Here is a 13969-nt window from a genome sequence, read left to right as displayed (position 1 = left end):
TTTTCTTGCTATTTAATGTCTGCTCCCTTGGATGTGGGAATGCTTATTGGGTGAGTTCCGGCCCCCACAGACACTGTGGCCTCACCCTGAGACCCCAACACTCTGCATTCCAGCACCCAGGGCCCTGTAAGGACCCTTTGTCCTGGCTAAGCAGGAACAAAGATGAAATCCCACCCAGGAGGTAGGGAGACAAGACCATGCATGAACTGAAGCACCAAGCCCCTGTATGTTCTGTTATGTCATCAGAAGTCACTTACCAAATAAATAAATAAATAAATAAATAAATAAATAAAACAGTTTAAAAGATAAAAGCATTGAGAATTTCCAGGTGGCACCTACACAACACCTACCCTCAGGTGTGTGTGGTGCTGGTGGTGGCGGGGTCCTTCTAATACAGTGCTCTATGTGACTGCACTGGTGGCAGGCCCAGGAGCCAGCCTGGGTTGGGGATTCAGGGAAGATTTATTGGGATAGGAAGGGGCTTAGACACTGGAGGATCCTGAAGGCTGAGTTTTTGTCTATAACAGTGGATAGAGGCTAGAGGTCACTGAGAAGACACATGAAATTGGATTTTAGTGATCAATCTGATGAAAAAAATGCACCGTGGATTTGATTGGAGACATTGTTTGGCAGCTTTACCATTTAGGAATTCAATGAGAGAGCAAACATATCGTAACAGTTTGCTTTCCTTGAGATTTGTTTCAGTGAGAGACAAATTAGACAGTGTTAACGGTTCTAATTCAGAACAGAGGTATCAACCCAAACACCATATTCTAATGTTCATTTCTAGTTAGTGGATTTATCTAAAAAGACTCTTTATCTTAGGGAGGCAGACCTTGCCAACACAGCATTTTTTTAAGAGCCCCTATAAAATTAGAAATGAGCTCAATGAATATTCCATATGGTCCGTGATTATGGCTGCCACATATTTTCCTGCCAAGGCACTTAAGATCTGTTTCCAATACCTTCCTCCAGGAAGTACTCAAACTGCTGTGAACTCTTTCTTCCCAGGTACCTCCAGATCATCCGTCACTCGATGTAAACCAGGAGCCAACTGCCCCAGTTCACACAGTGGCATCAGTAGACAGTTATCCCCTCTGTCTGTCACCGAAGATTCTTCTGCTCCTATTCTTGAACTTCAGAGCCGAGGATCCTCTGGAGTTTGTGGACACAGAATCGAGAGGCAGAGCAGAGCAGGTAGGCTGGTGACCTTCTCTTAAACAGCAGTACATCCGAGTAACCTTCTAACCAGCCATGAAAGATCTCACCATTGTCACAGAACACAGAGACATTGTGTGCATGCTTGGGACTGGGTGAGGGGAAGGTTTCTCGAGTAGGAGAAGGAAGAAGGGAAATGTATTGATAAAGACAGTCCCTGACTTACGATGGTTTGATTTGGGAGTTTTTGACTTTACACATTCAGTAGACACTGTATTTCAAATTTTGAATTCTGATCTTTTCTGAGCTATTGATATATGGTATGATGCTCTTCCATGATGCCAGACAGCAGCAGTGACCACAGCTCCAAGTCAGCCACGCTATCACAAGGGTAAACAACCAATTCTCTACAGTGTTGTGTGAAATGCCTTCTAGACTTACAGTATGTTCAAGTTACAGTGGGTTCATTTTGATGTAACCCCATTGTAAGTCAAGGAGCATGATTTGTACAGTCTCTTAGGGGTGTACAATGTAGCAGAGAAACTGAACACAAACCTATTGTTGAAGGGCTTAACCAACACATGGTTAAATAATGACATCTAATGACATTTACAGGGTAATGACATTTACATAGTTTTCTCAGCTTCGAGGTGTCAAAAGCCAGCATCTTTCAGCCCTGGGGTTCAGCAGCAGTGCAGTGTGCCTGTTCTGCAAGCAATAGAAACACCCATGAAATCACAGGCTCTGCTCGTGTTCTCTTTGGGACTGCCAGTCCTTGGAGCACTTGTAATTTTTGCAACATTACACATCCTTTGGGATGCTTTACTTGCCTCCCTAATCAGCATTTACCGATTAGTCAAGACCTTTAGACTTTCCTCTTATTTGCCTGCCAACTCCTGGGTTACCTGGGTTACTGGAATTGCTAGATAAATCTTATAACTATATCCACGAGTTTCCCAACAAATTTACATTTTTATTACAGCTGTCTCCACTAGGCTGCTGCCCAATGCTGTTATTTTTTGATACGCTTTGCCGTTCCTAGAGGATGCTCTCAGGCCCTGAGTCCATACTTACTTGTTCTCATCACCTCACCACACTCTACCTTCCCCCAAAGAGCAAAAGGGTTATATGCTAATAGATGCCTTCTTCTCTGCCTCAAAATGTTCTCTTGTTGCTTATTACCACCACTGCAAGACCACCTTTGACTTGTGTGCTTCTTACATTCCGATGTTAACTCCTTTTCCTGCGTCTGGGATCACCCCTCCATCACTTCCACTGACATTTTCAGTCTCTCCTTCTCCATTTGTTCCCTCAGCTTGGCAAGCAACACATTAAAATGTCCTGCATCCTTAAAAACAGTAACAACAGCAAAATATTCCATGCAAAATATCAGGGTAGTAAAAAAAAATCAGAACTTTGAGAAAACTGGCTTTAAAAACAAAAGAAGAGAAATGAGCATTTGGGGAACACAGGTAGGGATGGGGTAAACAAATGTATAAAGGAGACCTGAAAGGCTCTTTCTAGGATCCTACTGATTTGAGAAGAGGATTTTTTAAATATGGGGAAATATAATTTCTACAAAGTGACAGTATTTTTAAATGATATGAATCTCAAGACTAAAATTCCTTTAAAAAGTGAAGAAAATACCTTAACTTTTCAGAAACTTTTAACTGGCTTTAATAAATTGCAGTAATACCAGGTCTGTCTGGAAAAAGTCTAGCCATTGTTAGTATAATGAGAATGTTTTATGCAACATTGGTATAACCTGGCAGCCAAGGAGAGTAGACTGGAATGTGCATGCATAAACAATGATGACTTCACTGTACTAGTCAGTGGAGGCAGTAGATGCCATTGAGTGAGCATGTGTACTGTGTGGCCATCACATTTAAAATGACTGAGCAAGTAGAGCAATGAATCTGCATCAAATTTTGCTTTAAGCTTGAACATTCCTCCATCAAAACTATTCAGATAATTCAGAAGGCCAAAGCTATGGGCAACTAGTAGTTGGCAGCTTTATCACAACAACATGCCCACTCATGTATCACATCTCGTGCATAAAATCACCTTTGAAAGGGAAGAGATGTCAGACCATTGATAAGATTCAGGAAAATATAATAAGGCAGCTAATGGTGATTGGGAGAACTGTATGAAGTCCCAAGGTGCCTACTTTGAAGGGGACTGAGGCATCATTGTCCTATGTACGATGTTTCTTGTATCTTGTATCCTCTTCAATAAATGTCCCTTTTTCATATTACATGGTTGGATACCTTCTAGACAGACATCATGTTCCTATTATCCTAGTTACCTGCAAAGCAGAATATACTAGTTAATTAAATGTGCTACTTCATAAAGATTTGCCCTATCATATATAGATAACAAATTTCAAAGACTCTACCGTTAAAGATCATGTGGGACACAACTTACTCTTTCTGTGGTGTGCAGAGGCACTTGGGGATATTCCAGGGCACCAAAGAAAAAAGATTAAAGAAGAAGAGTCTGAAGAGAAGCTCACTTGGCTTCCATGAATGTTATAGAAATTAACCTCAGAATGAACTCCATGATACAGATATTATCACTGCTTGACAGATAATGAAACTAGGCTAGAATTAAACATATATTCAGGGCAAGGCAGGATTTACATGCATGTTCCCAAATTCCGATTGCCTCTACTATTGATTTGTATGGCTTCAATCGCAATTTATAAAAATGGATGGAGTTCCTGGTAAGTTGATCTTAATGAAACATATTTATAAAACTATGTATCTAAGCAGGACTATCTAAAAGTTATGTTTAAAATAGAAAAATAAATGAGTTCTGGAGGTAGTCTTTCTATGGTACCTATAGATGGTAAAATTAAAGAATTGGCAACAATTAAATATAGTTAACAGAAAGAGAATGGGCCAAATCTACTGGAGGATTTAAGTGGCTTTTGATGTCAGTGGAAGTAGTGTTTGTGCTGTGCTGGTGGTATAGAAGCAATCTTCAAAGAGGGTGACAATAAAGGCAGGAGTCAGCTCAAAGGGATACTTAGAATCTTGGTAGAATCATTTCTACTTTATGAGAAAGTCCCTGAGAATACTGCGATCTGAAGTGCAGTCTCTTAAGTGTCACTTGTCTTAATGCAAAACAATCATTCATGACAGGAAACAGAACTTTTCTTCCAAACCATTTCTAAAACTTCCAGTGTTTGAACAGAGTCCTCAAACCTGAATCCTAGACAGAATGCATATTCAGAATAGAAAGCTAGGACCCTTAGGTCACGCTGACTTCTATTCACCCTTAGATAACCTTAAACCATGTCTCAGTTGTTTCATTTATAAAATGAGAATGATAACACCTACTTATTTTGGTAAGTTCGTGTTCCCGACCCCTAATACAAGAGTCTCTTATTCTACCTCCTACTCATCTTAAGTTTTTCCCCTCTACTCTCTGCATAAGCCACACGATCACTGAACTTATGAAGAGCAGAACTGTTTTCAAGAGCAGGTGTTGACTGCACATAGTTAAGGGAGCTAGCTAACTCATACTTCTAGGTGCATCTCAATGTCACTACAGCATGGAAGTTTCTCCTGATCATTGCCCACACCACTCTGTAACAAGTGCTTCTCCTCTGCCTCCAGATGGCCTTGTATATGCCATAGTTGGCCCTTACCACACTGTCTTGGATGTATTTTCTGGCTTTCCACTAGGCCATGAACTCAAGTCTTTCATCTCTAAACTCCTGGGACCCAACTAGCTAACTAGTTCTTGGTAGTCTCCACAGGATTTGATTGAGTAAATGAATAAAAGAATACCAGTTTTCACCTGGAAGCCTAGACCAGAGAATTTAGTACTGTGTGTAAGTCTTGGAACTCATGGAGTAAGGGCTGTGTTCATCCTGACTTGGGTTATATTCCTCCAGTGAAGAGTTCCCTTTTAAGGCTTGCTGCCCCCTCCAAATAATTATATGAGAAAGCCTGTGCTGGGTGAAAGTTTTTATTCCAGTGGGGCAGTCGCTCCTGGCTCATTTAGCTGCAGGAACATATTCAGCAGGAGAGCCAGTAGGTTCTAGAGTGGTAAAGTGGGAAACCCATCTACTATGACTTGCAATCTGTGGACTGCATCACAAGACACAAAGACACAAGAGAATCTTGCAGATAAATTCTGCCTCCCTCCCCTCAGGATTCTACCACCTAATATCTCAGCATAGGAACCTCTTCTCCCATTTAACTTCCTGACATAAATTCATTGTATTGAACTTGTTTTCCCTATCACAGGAGAAGGCCTTTTTGATTGTCACTTTCGGGGAGTTCTATTTTAGTGTGAAAAATATGCTACTAAATATTTTTAGTAAATGTAAAAATACAAAGTAGAACTCACTGTGCTCCCAGAACTACATTAAATAATAATTTGTCTTGAGGTGGGGGATGACTTTGTGTAGTCAGGACTTTTTCTTTTCTTGGGACACATTGTTTTTCAGTTTAGTAGTCATCTTTGCTGCAGTTAAAAAAAACTCAGTGGAATTTATATTAAACAAATACTTGTTTCTCACTTACTTTTCCTGTCAGTGGACACAAGGCTGCTTTGGCTAGGTTCTGCTTGTTCTCCCACACTGACTAGCAGTGTGGGAGAGCAGCAACTATTTGGGATTTACTGTTCTGGTGGGAAAAAAAAAGCACAAGAGAGCTGGTGGGACCTTGTGATGCTTCTTAAAGCTCTTCTGGGAGGTGGCATACTTTCATCTGCTCATGTCTGATTAGACAAAGCAGGTAATGTGGACAAGGCCAAAGTCTTTTGGCCTTGAAATGTGCAATGCTCTTACAAGGAAGTCAGTAGGGTATGCTGGGGAACAGTGCAGCATCCACTAAGTTCATGAACATTGTCATGACTTGGATGGAAGACAAGGTTCATATTGTACCTTGCAGACTAGAGATTCTAGACATAATGTGAGCCACAGTTATCAGTCTTTTGAAATGATGGTAGAAAAGAAAACCACTGATGTTTCTGCTGCCTGTCTCTTTGACTGCTGTTTCATAACTCAATTCTCACACATTTGTATTCCTGTCTTGTTTTCAGGGGATGATGGAACACAGACTCATCCTGAGAACAGCAGCCAAGAAAACAGAATCAAGGCTCGCTGCCTGTCCTGCATGTCCATGGTTCTGAAGGCTGTCTGGGGACTCTTGATCATCTTGTCAGTGTCATCATCTTGGGTTGGAACCACACAGATTGTAAAAATTACTTATAAGAACTTCTACTGTCCATTTTTCATGACTTGGTTTTCAACAAACTGGAACATTATGTTTTTCCCGGTCTATTATTCTGGTCATCTGGCCACTGCTCAAGAAAAGCAACCACCAATGAAAAAAATCAGGTAGGTTTCATATTAAATGGCCAATAGGATATGTTCTAAAATAACTGCATACAGATGTGTATATTTTCATCTCTTTGGAATATGAGTGTGGAAAGACAGGATCTAAGGTCAGGAATGAATACTAGGAAATGGAATATTTTCTACCCCCCAAAAAAATTATTGAGTGTCTATACTGGTGCTTTTATGTATCTTACCTTATTTAATTGTCACTGGTGGTGACGCCAACCTTTTACAGTGGTGCTATTATCCCTATTTAAGCATATTTAGAAAAGATTTAGAAAGGTTAAGTGACTTGTTCAAGGTCATGTACTTACAAATAATGACCCCCAATTTTTATCCAGACCTGTTTATCTCTGAAAGTCATGTTTTAAAATAGCACCCAGACTTCCAGTCAAAATGGAGACGTAGGTAAATAGACTTTGCCTCCTCCCACAACCACAGAAAGAACTACAACCACACCTCAAAACAAATAAAACTGTCAGAAAATCAAGCTGTATGGAAGTCCAACAACCAAGGATTTAAAGAAGCCACATTCATCCAGACAGGTGCCTTTTCTACAATAGACCATACTACTAAGACAGGAAGTCAAAGCAGCAGTACCTAATACACAGAAACAAACACAGTGAGGCTGCCAAATTGAGGAGACAAAGAAATATGGCCCAAATGAAATAATAGAACAAAACCCCAGAAAAAGAACTAAATAGAAACAGAGATAACCAACCTATCAGATACAGAGTTCAAAACACTGGTGATCAGGATGCTCAAAAAACTCATTGAGTATGACAACGGTATAAAGAATACCAGGAAGAAATGAAGACTACACTAAATGAAATAAAGAAAAATCTACAGGGAAATATTAGTGGAGGGGGTGAAGCCAGGATTCAAATCAATGATTTGGAACATAAGGAAGAAATAAGCATTCGAACAGAACAGCAAGAAGAAAAAAACAATCCTCCCAAATGAGGATAGTATAAAGTACCTCTGGGACATGTCCAAATGAACCAACATCCAAATCTTAGGGATGCCAGAAGGAGAAGAGGAAAATCAAGAAATTGAATACTTATTTGAAAAAATAATGAAAGAAAACTTCCCTAATTTGGAGAAAGGAATAGACATACAAGTCCAGAAAGTACAGAGAATCCCAAAGAAGTTGGACCCAAAGAGGACCACACCAAGACACATCATAATTAAAATACCAAAGGTTAAAGATATAAAAAGAATCTTAAAAGCAGCAAAAGAAAAGCAGACATTTACCTACAAAGGACTTCACATAAGACTGTCAGCTGATTTCTCAAAAGAAACTTTGCAGGCGAGACGGAACTGGCAAAAGTATTCAAAGTGATGAAAAGCAAAGACCTAGAACCTAGATTACTCTATCCAGCAAAGCAATCATTTAGAATGGAAAGGCAGAAAGAGTGCTTCCCAGACAAGACAAAGCTAAAGGACAAAGCTAAAGCCAAAGCTCAAGACTTCATCATCACCAAGCTATTATCACAAGAAATGTTAAAGACATTTAACATTTATCTTATGGGACTTATCTAAGAAAAAGAATATCAAAACTATGAACATTAAAATGGCAACAAATTCACAACTATCAACAACTGAATTAAAAAACGCAAACAAACTAAGCAAACAACCATACAGGAACAGAATCATAGATACAGAGATCATCTGGAGGGTGATCAAGTGAGGAGGGGTAACAGGCAGAATGGGGGAAAGGCTCAGGGATTAAGAAACATAAATTGATAGGTATAAAATAGCCAGAGGGATGTTAAGTATAGGAAATGGAGAAGCCAATGAACTTATATGCATGATCCATCTACATGAACTAAGGGGCAGGGGAGATTGCTGGAAGGAAGGAGTGTACCAGGTGGAAGGGAGCAAAGAGGGGAACATAGGAAAAAATGTAATAATATAATCAATAAAATATATTTTTAAAAAGAAAAAGAAAATTCACATAACCTAAAAAATAAAATAAAATAAAACAAAACAAAACAAAATACCCAGTGTTTCTAGCCCAGGGAGGAAAAAACTGTATTAATAAGATTAATTGTTAGAAAAACATTTGTTCAATGTTCTGGACACAGTGGTGCCTAAGCAGATGGAATGACCTGATTCCTCGCAAAGGGAAGTTTGACCCTGGAATACTTTGAAAGATGCTGTTCTTTGCTTTCTAGGAGCACATGGAGACTTGTCTGTTGGTTTGTAAGCCATGAACTTGATAGTATCAAGGTCCTAGTGGTTGCTCTGTGCTAAACCTGGATTTTGCAGCCACACCTTGGGGAGCTCAGAAAGCTGGTAGGGACAGTGTCACCCAGCACTGCACAGTGCTCAGGGAAGGAAAAACAGCTTTTGGATCTAAGTTCCTTTGCTAACAGACTGCTTCTCAGAAAGGAAAAGCCCAGAGCTAAGGAGTAACTTCCAAGATAACGGAGGAAGTCACTCTGATGACCAAGGGAAAAACAGTAGTCAGGATCCCCGTGGTTCTCTACACTAGCTCATTGCTCCTCAGCAGAATGACAATTTGTCCTGCGGGAGCCCAAATAACCTTTATATCTTATCCCTGTCCAGAATGAAAAATGAATGACTATTATAATTGGCGCATTATAAGACTGTTCTTAAAAACTTAACAAATTGTAAAGAGTTTATCTTCAACCTGTTGTCTATCACCTGCTTGGAAGTTCCTGGGAATGATAAAGTCACACTGTGAGCTCATTTTCCATGTGTGTCCATGAAAATGCAATTACAGTTAAAGATAAAAAACCATTTAAAAATAAATGTGTTCTGGTTTTGGGGAAATAAAAAGCCTTACACCTGTTTGTGATTGTTAAAAATACTTTGTAGTTGATGTCCATCAACATAGACAGGATCTTGAGGCATAAGTTCTTTTTAAATAATGACATTTAATAAATGGTTGCAGAGGAGGTGATTATTATTGGGCTAAAATTCTTGTTTGAAAATGTCTGCGTGTACTCACAGTGGGTGTGTGTCCCTGTGGTTTAGACACACGTGCTGATACAAGAACAAAAGTTCGGTATGGGTAGTGGTAACTCAGGACAGCTCAGAGTAAGCCAGGCCTGTGGTGTTGAAGATAACGCATTTGCTAGAGGCTGCTGCTGACGGAAATGTTCTGGCAACAGCTTCATCTTCACCACAACTGTCATGTCAGACTAACTATGAATTTAGCAAAATCTGTGATTTGACAAGACATTTGCACTTGTTCGTGGAGGTAGAGTAAAGCTGATCACTTCTAAAACCAAATCAAAGAGCTCTTACTGTCAAGCAGAAAGCATTGCCTTTGAAGGAAATATTCTCCAGGGCCTCCTCCGTATGAGAGCTAAACACACTCAGAAAATTCTGAAATCCTCCATCTTTTTTTCCCTACAGACTCATTAACACCATCTGCTGAGAAGGCACTCCCCCAAGCTCTCAGCACAGCAGAAAGGGGAAACAAAGTTAATATATAAGACTAGAAACAGGATTTGTCCCATAGTGCCAAACCTTCTGACTAGTTTCTTCTTTTCTCTTAAATGGTATGAAAGCATTTCTAGTGTTTTTCTTATCACTACCAGCAAAAGAATTTTTAATAAAGTATCAAATCTAGATGGTGACAATTCTGCACTTAGAAGTAGTTCTTGATATTTGATCATTCCATTTATATACTACCAAGAGAATTTAATTGCCTCAGGAAAAATTTGAAATTTAAGGAGAAAAAACATATATACTATATTTTGAAGGAGCGTTATCTTCAGGAAAAGAATATGTAGAAAGCATAAAACTAGAGCCAAAGATACATTTGTCTATGTCAGGCACTGATAAAATATGTTTAAGGTGTCACCTGACATCTAGAAAAAATTCAATAACTAGTAGCTGCTGTAACAATGATGATTGTAATTAAGTTATCAATGTCCCCCAACTTCTAAGCTTCCTTCCAAGTTTTTCCATCTGTCAGTGATGCTTGCTTAGAAATTCTGCCTCCCATCATTCCAGGGAGAGACTGTTATTTGCTTCTCCATTAAAATTTATTCTTTTAAAAAATATTTGCATTTCTTATCATTTTAATGCTTAAATAGCATAAGGTTCTACACAGGTAACCTGGTGTTTGAGTGGAGAGCATTTTAAATTCCTGAAACAGCAGCAACAAATGGAGAGAAGGTTGACAGTGAAAGGAGAAGGGGAAGAGAGGGGAATGATAAGGCAGCCAATACCTGGCAGAAGGGGGTAATGAGCCAGTGAAGAGAAGTCTTTTCTAGGAGTAGTGGGGGCCCTTCCTCAGCAGCACTTGGTGGGGGGCTCTCCTTGTCTGTATGCCTCCACTGGCTTCCCCCATGGGAGTCAGAACGCTTGCTGGCATGCACACAAACTCTTCACTTGAGAGCACTCAACTAGCGTGATGGTGGGCTCTAGGAAGGAAGAACCACCACTTGCTAGGGCCAATGATAAGAAAAAAATTCTTTAATCAGAAATGGGTTTGTTGTGGTTCTCCATAAATGTATATTTAAAATGCATTTAGCCCTGGCCAGTGTGGCTTGGTTGGTTAGAGTATCGTCCTGTGCACCAAAAAGCTGGGGGTTTGATTCTCAGTCAGGGCACATACCTAGGCTGCAGGTTCAATCCCCAGTCTGAGAACATATAGGAGGCAACCAAATATTTCTCACATTGATGTTTCTCTCTCTCTCTTTCTCCCCTCACTCTCTCTTTCTCTCTCTCTCCTTTGTTCTCTGTCTAAAATCAATAGACATATTTTAAAAAATTAAAGGGCATTTAGTAGTTGTAGATGTTAGGGCTAACCTCTAACTCTCGCCTCTATCTCTGCCTGGCAGAGTCTCGCGGAGTAGATCTGTTTGAAAATACAGAACATGTGTGGTGACTACTGAGGGTGGGGCATATAAGGGGACTGAATGGTAAGGAAAAAGTACAACAACAATAGAATTAAAAAATAAAATACAGAATACAGAACATGTGCCCAAGACGTCCTAAGAGGAGAGTTGCTCGTTCCACCTGTGGCTCTGATCCCGAATATGCCCGTGGTGACAGGGTTGGAGAGAGGCCCTCTGCTTTCCTGCGTGGGTGAGCATGTGTAATTTCTGCTTCCCTCATAAAAACTTTACTTTTGGGTTTTTTAGACCCTTCATTAAAGTTTTGTCTCTTTTAAGGTAAAGTTTACTTTTGGGAAACCACGTTTTCATTTTGTGAAAAATCCTCTTTGGTTGTCTCTTGCATGAAAGTGAACCACTACACATTTCCTACGTGTGCAAATTCCATTTTCAACCTTCCCGGAATCTCTAACTTGCAATTCTCAGCATTCTCAGCAACATTTTCTATGAGACTTGATATAGACAGTCATGCCCCTGTGCCTAGAGCCTCACTGCTTTGTCACTCCCCCCTCCATGAGGTCCTCCTGCTTCATGCACATGAGGCAAGCATTGCTAGAGATTACTTTGGGTGACAATACTTTGAGGCTCAATGATCTCTTTTCAGAAAATGCTGAAAGAGAAACTAGTACTAGTACCATCTAGAACCATGTAAATGTATTTCATTAGAAATGTGCAAATATTAGTAACCTGTTGCTTGGAACAAGATATTTATACTATTCTTGAAAATTCAGTGCCTGGCACATGATAGTTGCCCAATGAATACTTGAATGTTCATGAACAACTGAGTAAAGAAAATCAAGCTGACTTCTCTCAGTGGCAAGTCTGTTTTCAGTCTATAGTCAAATAAGTAGCTATTCTATCACTTCCGTGATTGCTGATCTGTATCACTAGCTTGAATGTTTTGATTAAAATGGCCCCTTGGGCTAAATAACCAATTTAGTCAGAAATCAAACACATCAACAATTTAACTGAGGTGATTACTTGTACACAATGAATCCAGATAATTTCTCCAAAATGACCAAGTGTTTATATATAACAAAGGTATATCTTGAGGTTTTTTTAAATTTTTACTTTCTTTGTTTTTTTTTGTCCTGCCTTAAAATGCTAAAGAAAAAAGAAACGAGTCAATAGGGCAGATATATTACAAAGAGGTAGACTGTCTTAGGAAGAGCAGAGCCCCACACTTGTCTCTATGTGATACGTGAGGCTGCAGGTTATCTGGAGCCTGTTCGCCCGGTAGCAGCCAATTCGATCCTGCTGCACTCACCCATTGGGAAAGAATTTTCTCTCTCTTTTAATAACTGGTAATCCCAGCAACCACACATTTCTGTGTTTCTCTGGGCTTCTCGGAGAACATTCAGCAGCAGCAGCGTGGCTGCCTCAGGAATCTTGAGAGCATACCAAGGTAGGAGAGGTCTCACCCTGTGCCTGGGGAGAGGTGGACTCTTTTCCATGGAATCCTCTGTGGCCTGGAGGCAGCAGGACTGGGTTCAGTATGTTCCACAGACGACTGATGAGTCTGGAGTGTTTTGTGCTCTTGCCTGGACATGGGGGGCAGGAGTTAGACAACATGAGATGTGTCACAAACAGTACCTGACTATTAACCTCTTTTTCTTTCCTAGGGAATGCAGTCGGATTTTTGGGGAAGATGGTCTGACGTTGAAGCTCTTTCTTAAAAGAACTGCTCCTTTTTCTATTCTATGGACTTTGACTAACTACCTGTATTTACTGGCTTTAAGGAAGCTGACGGCCACAGACGTCTCTGCTCTGTTCTGTTGTAACAAAGCCTTTGTCTTCTTGCTGTCGTGGATCGTCCTGAAAGACAGGTTCATGGGAGTGAGGGTAATGGCACGCTTGATTCACTGTGTGAGGCCGCCCTTAATCATAAACCATTGGCATCAGGAGAGCTGCCCTGTTTCACGAAGTTTCCATAGGTTCTGAGTACAAAGTGGCATTTGAAGGCAGATTAGGATGCCCACGACATTGCAAATCATGAAAGGATAAAGAGATTTCTATTGGGCAGTCAGCTGATTTCAACAGGAGGCACTAAACCAGGGAAAATAACATCTATTTTTTAGGAGTAATGGTGTGATCAGTTCCTTCTGTGCTTGGGGAATAAGAGTCTGAGGAAAATTAGCCAGAGGTGATGCTTTTTTATTTTCAATCAACCTATGTTGGGACACTTCCCTCTTGTTCCCTCCTACCCAGAGATGGACCTAATATTGGTATAAGTAGGCAAGATAACCAAACGGTAATTGAAGTCCCTGGTCATGTCACAGTGCTGTTAAAAGTGTCTGTATATCTATGTGACTAATCTAGAAATGGAACCAAAAGCAATGACTTGTACTGTGGGTACAAATTAATTGAACTGCATTAAACTTCAACCAACCATTTCAGTTCTGAGTTTATTCCTTTCAGAAGTAACATGGATTTTTTTAACGTTTTTTTTGTACGTTTAATCTATGTTAGATTGAAAGTCATGCAAATTTAAAGAGTCAGATCTCATTTATGTAATCTGGCCTGCCCCCCTGATGATAATATTGAGGAAATAGTTCGTTAGAAGCAGTTCTAAATGAATGGC

At 40.0% G+C, this 13969-nt stretch overlaps 1 protein-coding gene across 1 annotated transcript in view; it reads left to right on the top strand.

Annotated features, from left to right (window-relative positions):
* The window catches only part of SLC35F4 (solute carrier family 35 member F4), a 160373-nt gene that overhangs the window by 130938 nt on the left and 15466 nt on the right, over window positions 1–13969 (top strand). The window contains exons 2-4 of the mRNA XM_037139543.2: window positions 1012–1197; window positions 6214–6511; window positions 13011–13230. Coding sequence (XP_036995438.1) covers window positions 1012–1197; window positions 6214–6511; window positions 13011–13230 — 704 coding nt within the window. The remainder of the gene's footprint in view (window positions 1–1011; window positions 1198–6213; window positions 6512–13010; window positions 13231–13969) is intronic.

Source organism: Artibeus jamaicensis, unplaced genomic scaffold (genome assembly GCF_021234435.1).
Source record: "Artibeus jamaicensis isolate MK-2021 breed Jamaican fruit bat unplaced genomic scaffold, CSHL_Jam_final contig_851, whole genome shotgun sequence".
In the NCBI taxonomy this organism is placed as follows: domain Eukaryota; kingdom Metazoa; phylum Chordata; class Mammalia; order Chiroptera; family Phyllostomidae; genus Artibeus; species Artibeus jamaicensis.
This window is presented reverse-complemented; position numbering and strand designations above follow the sequence as displayed.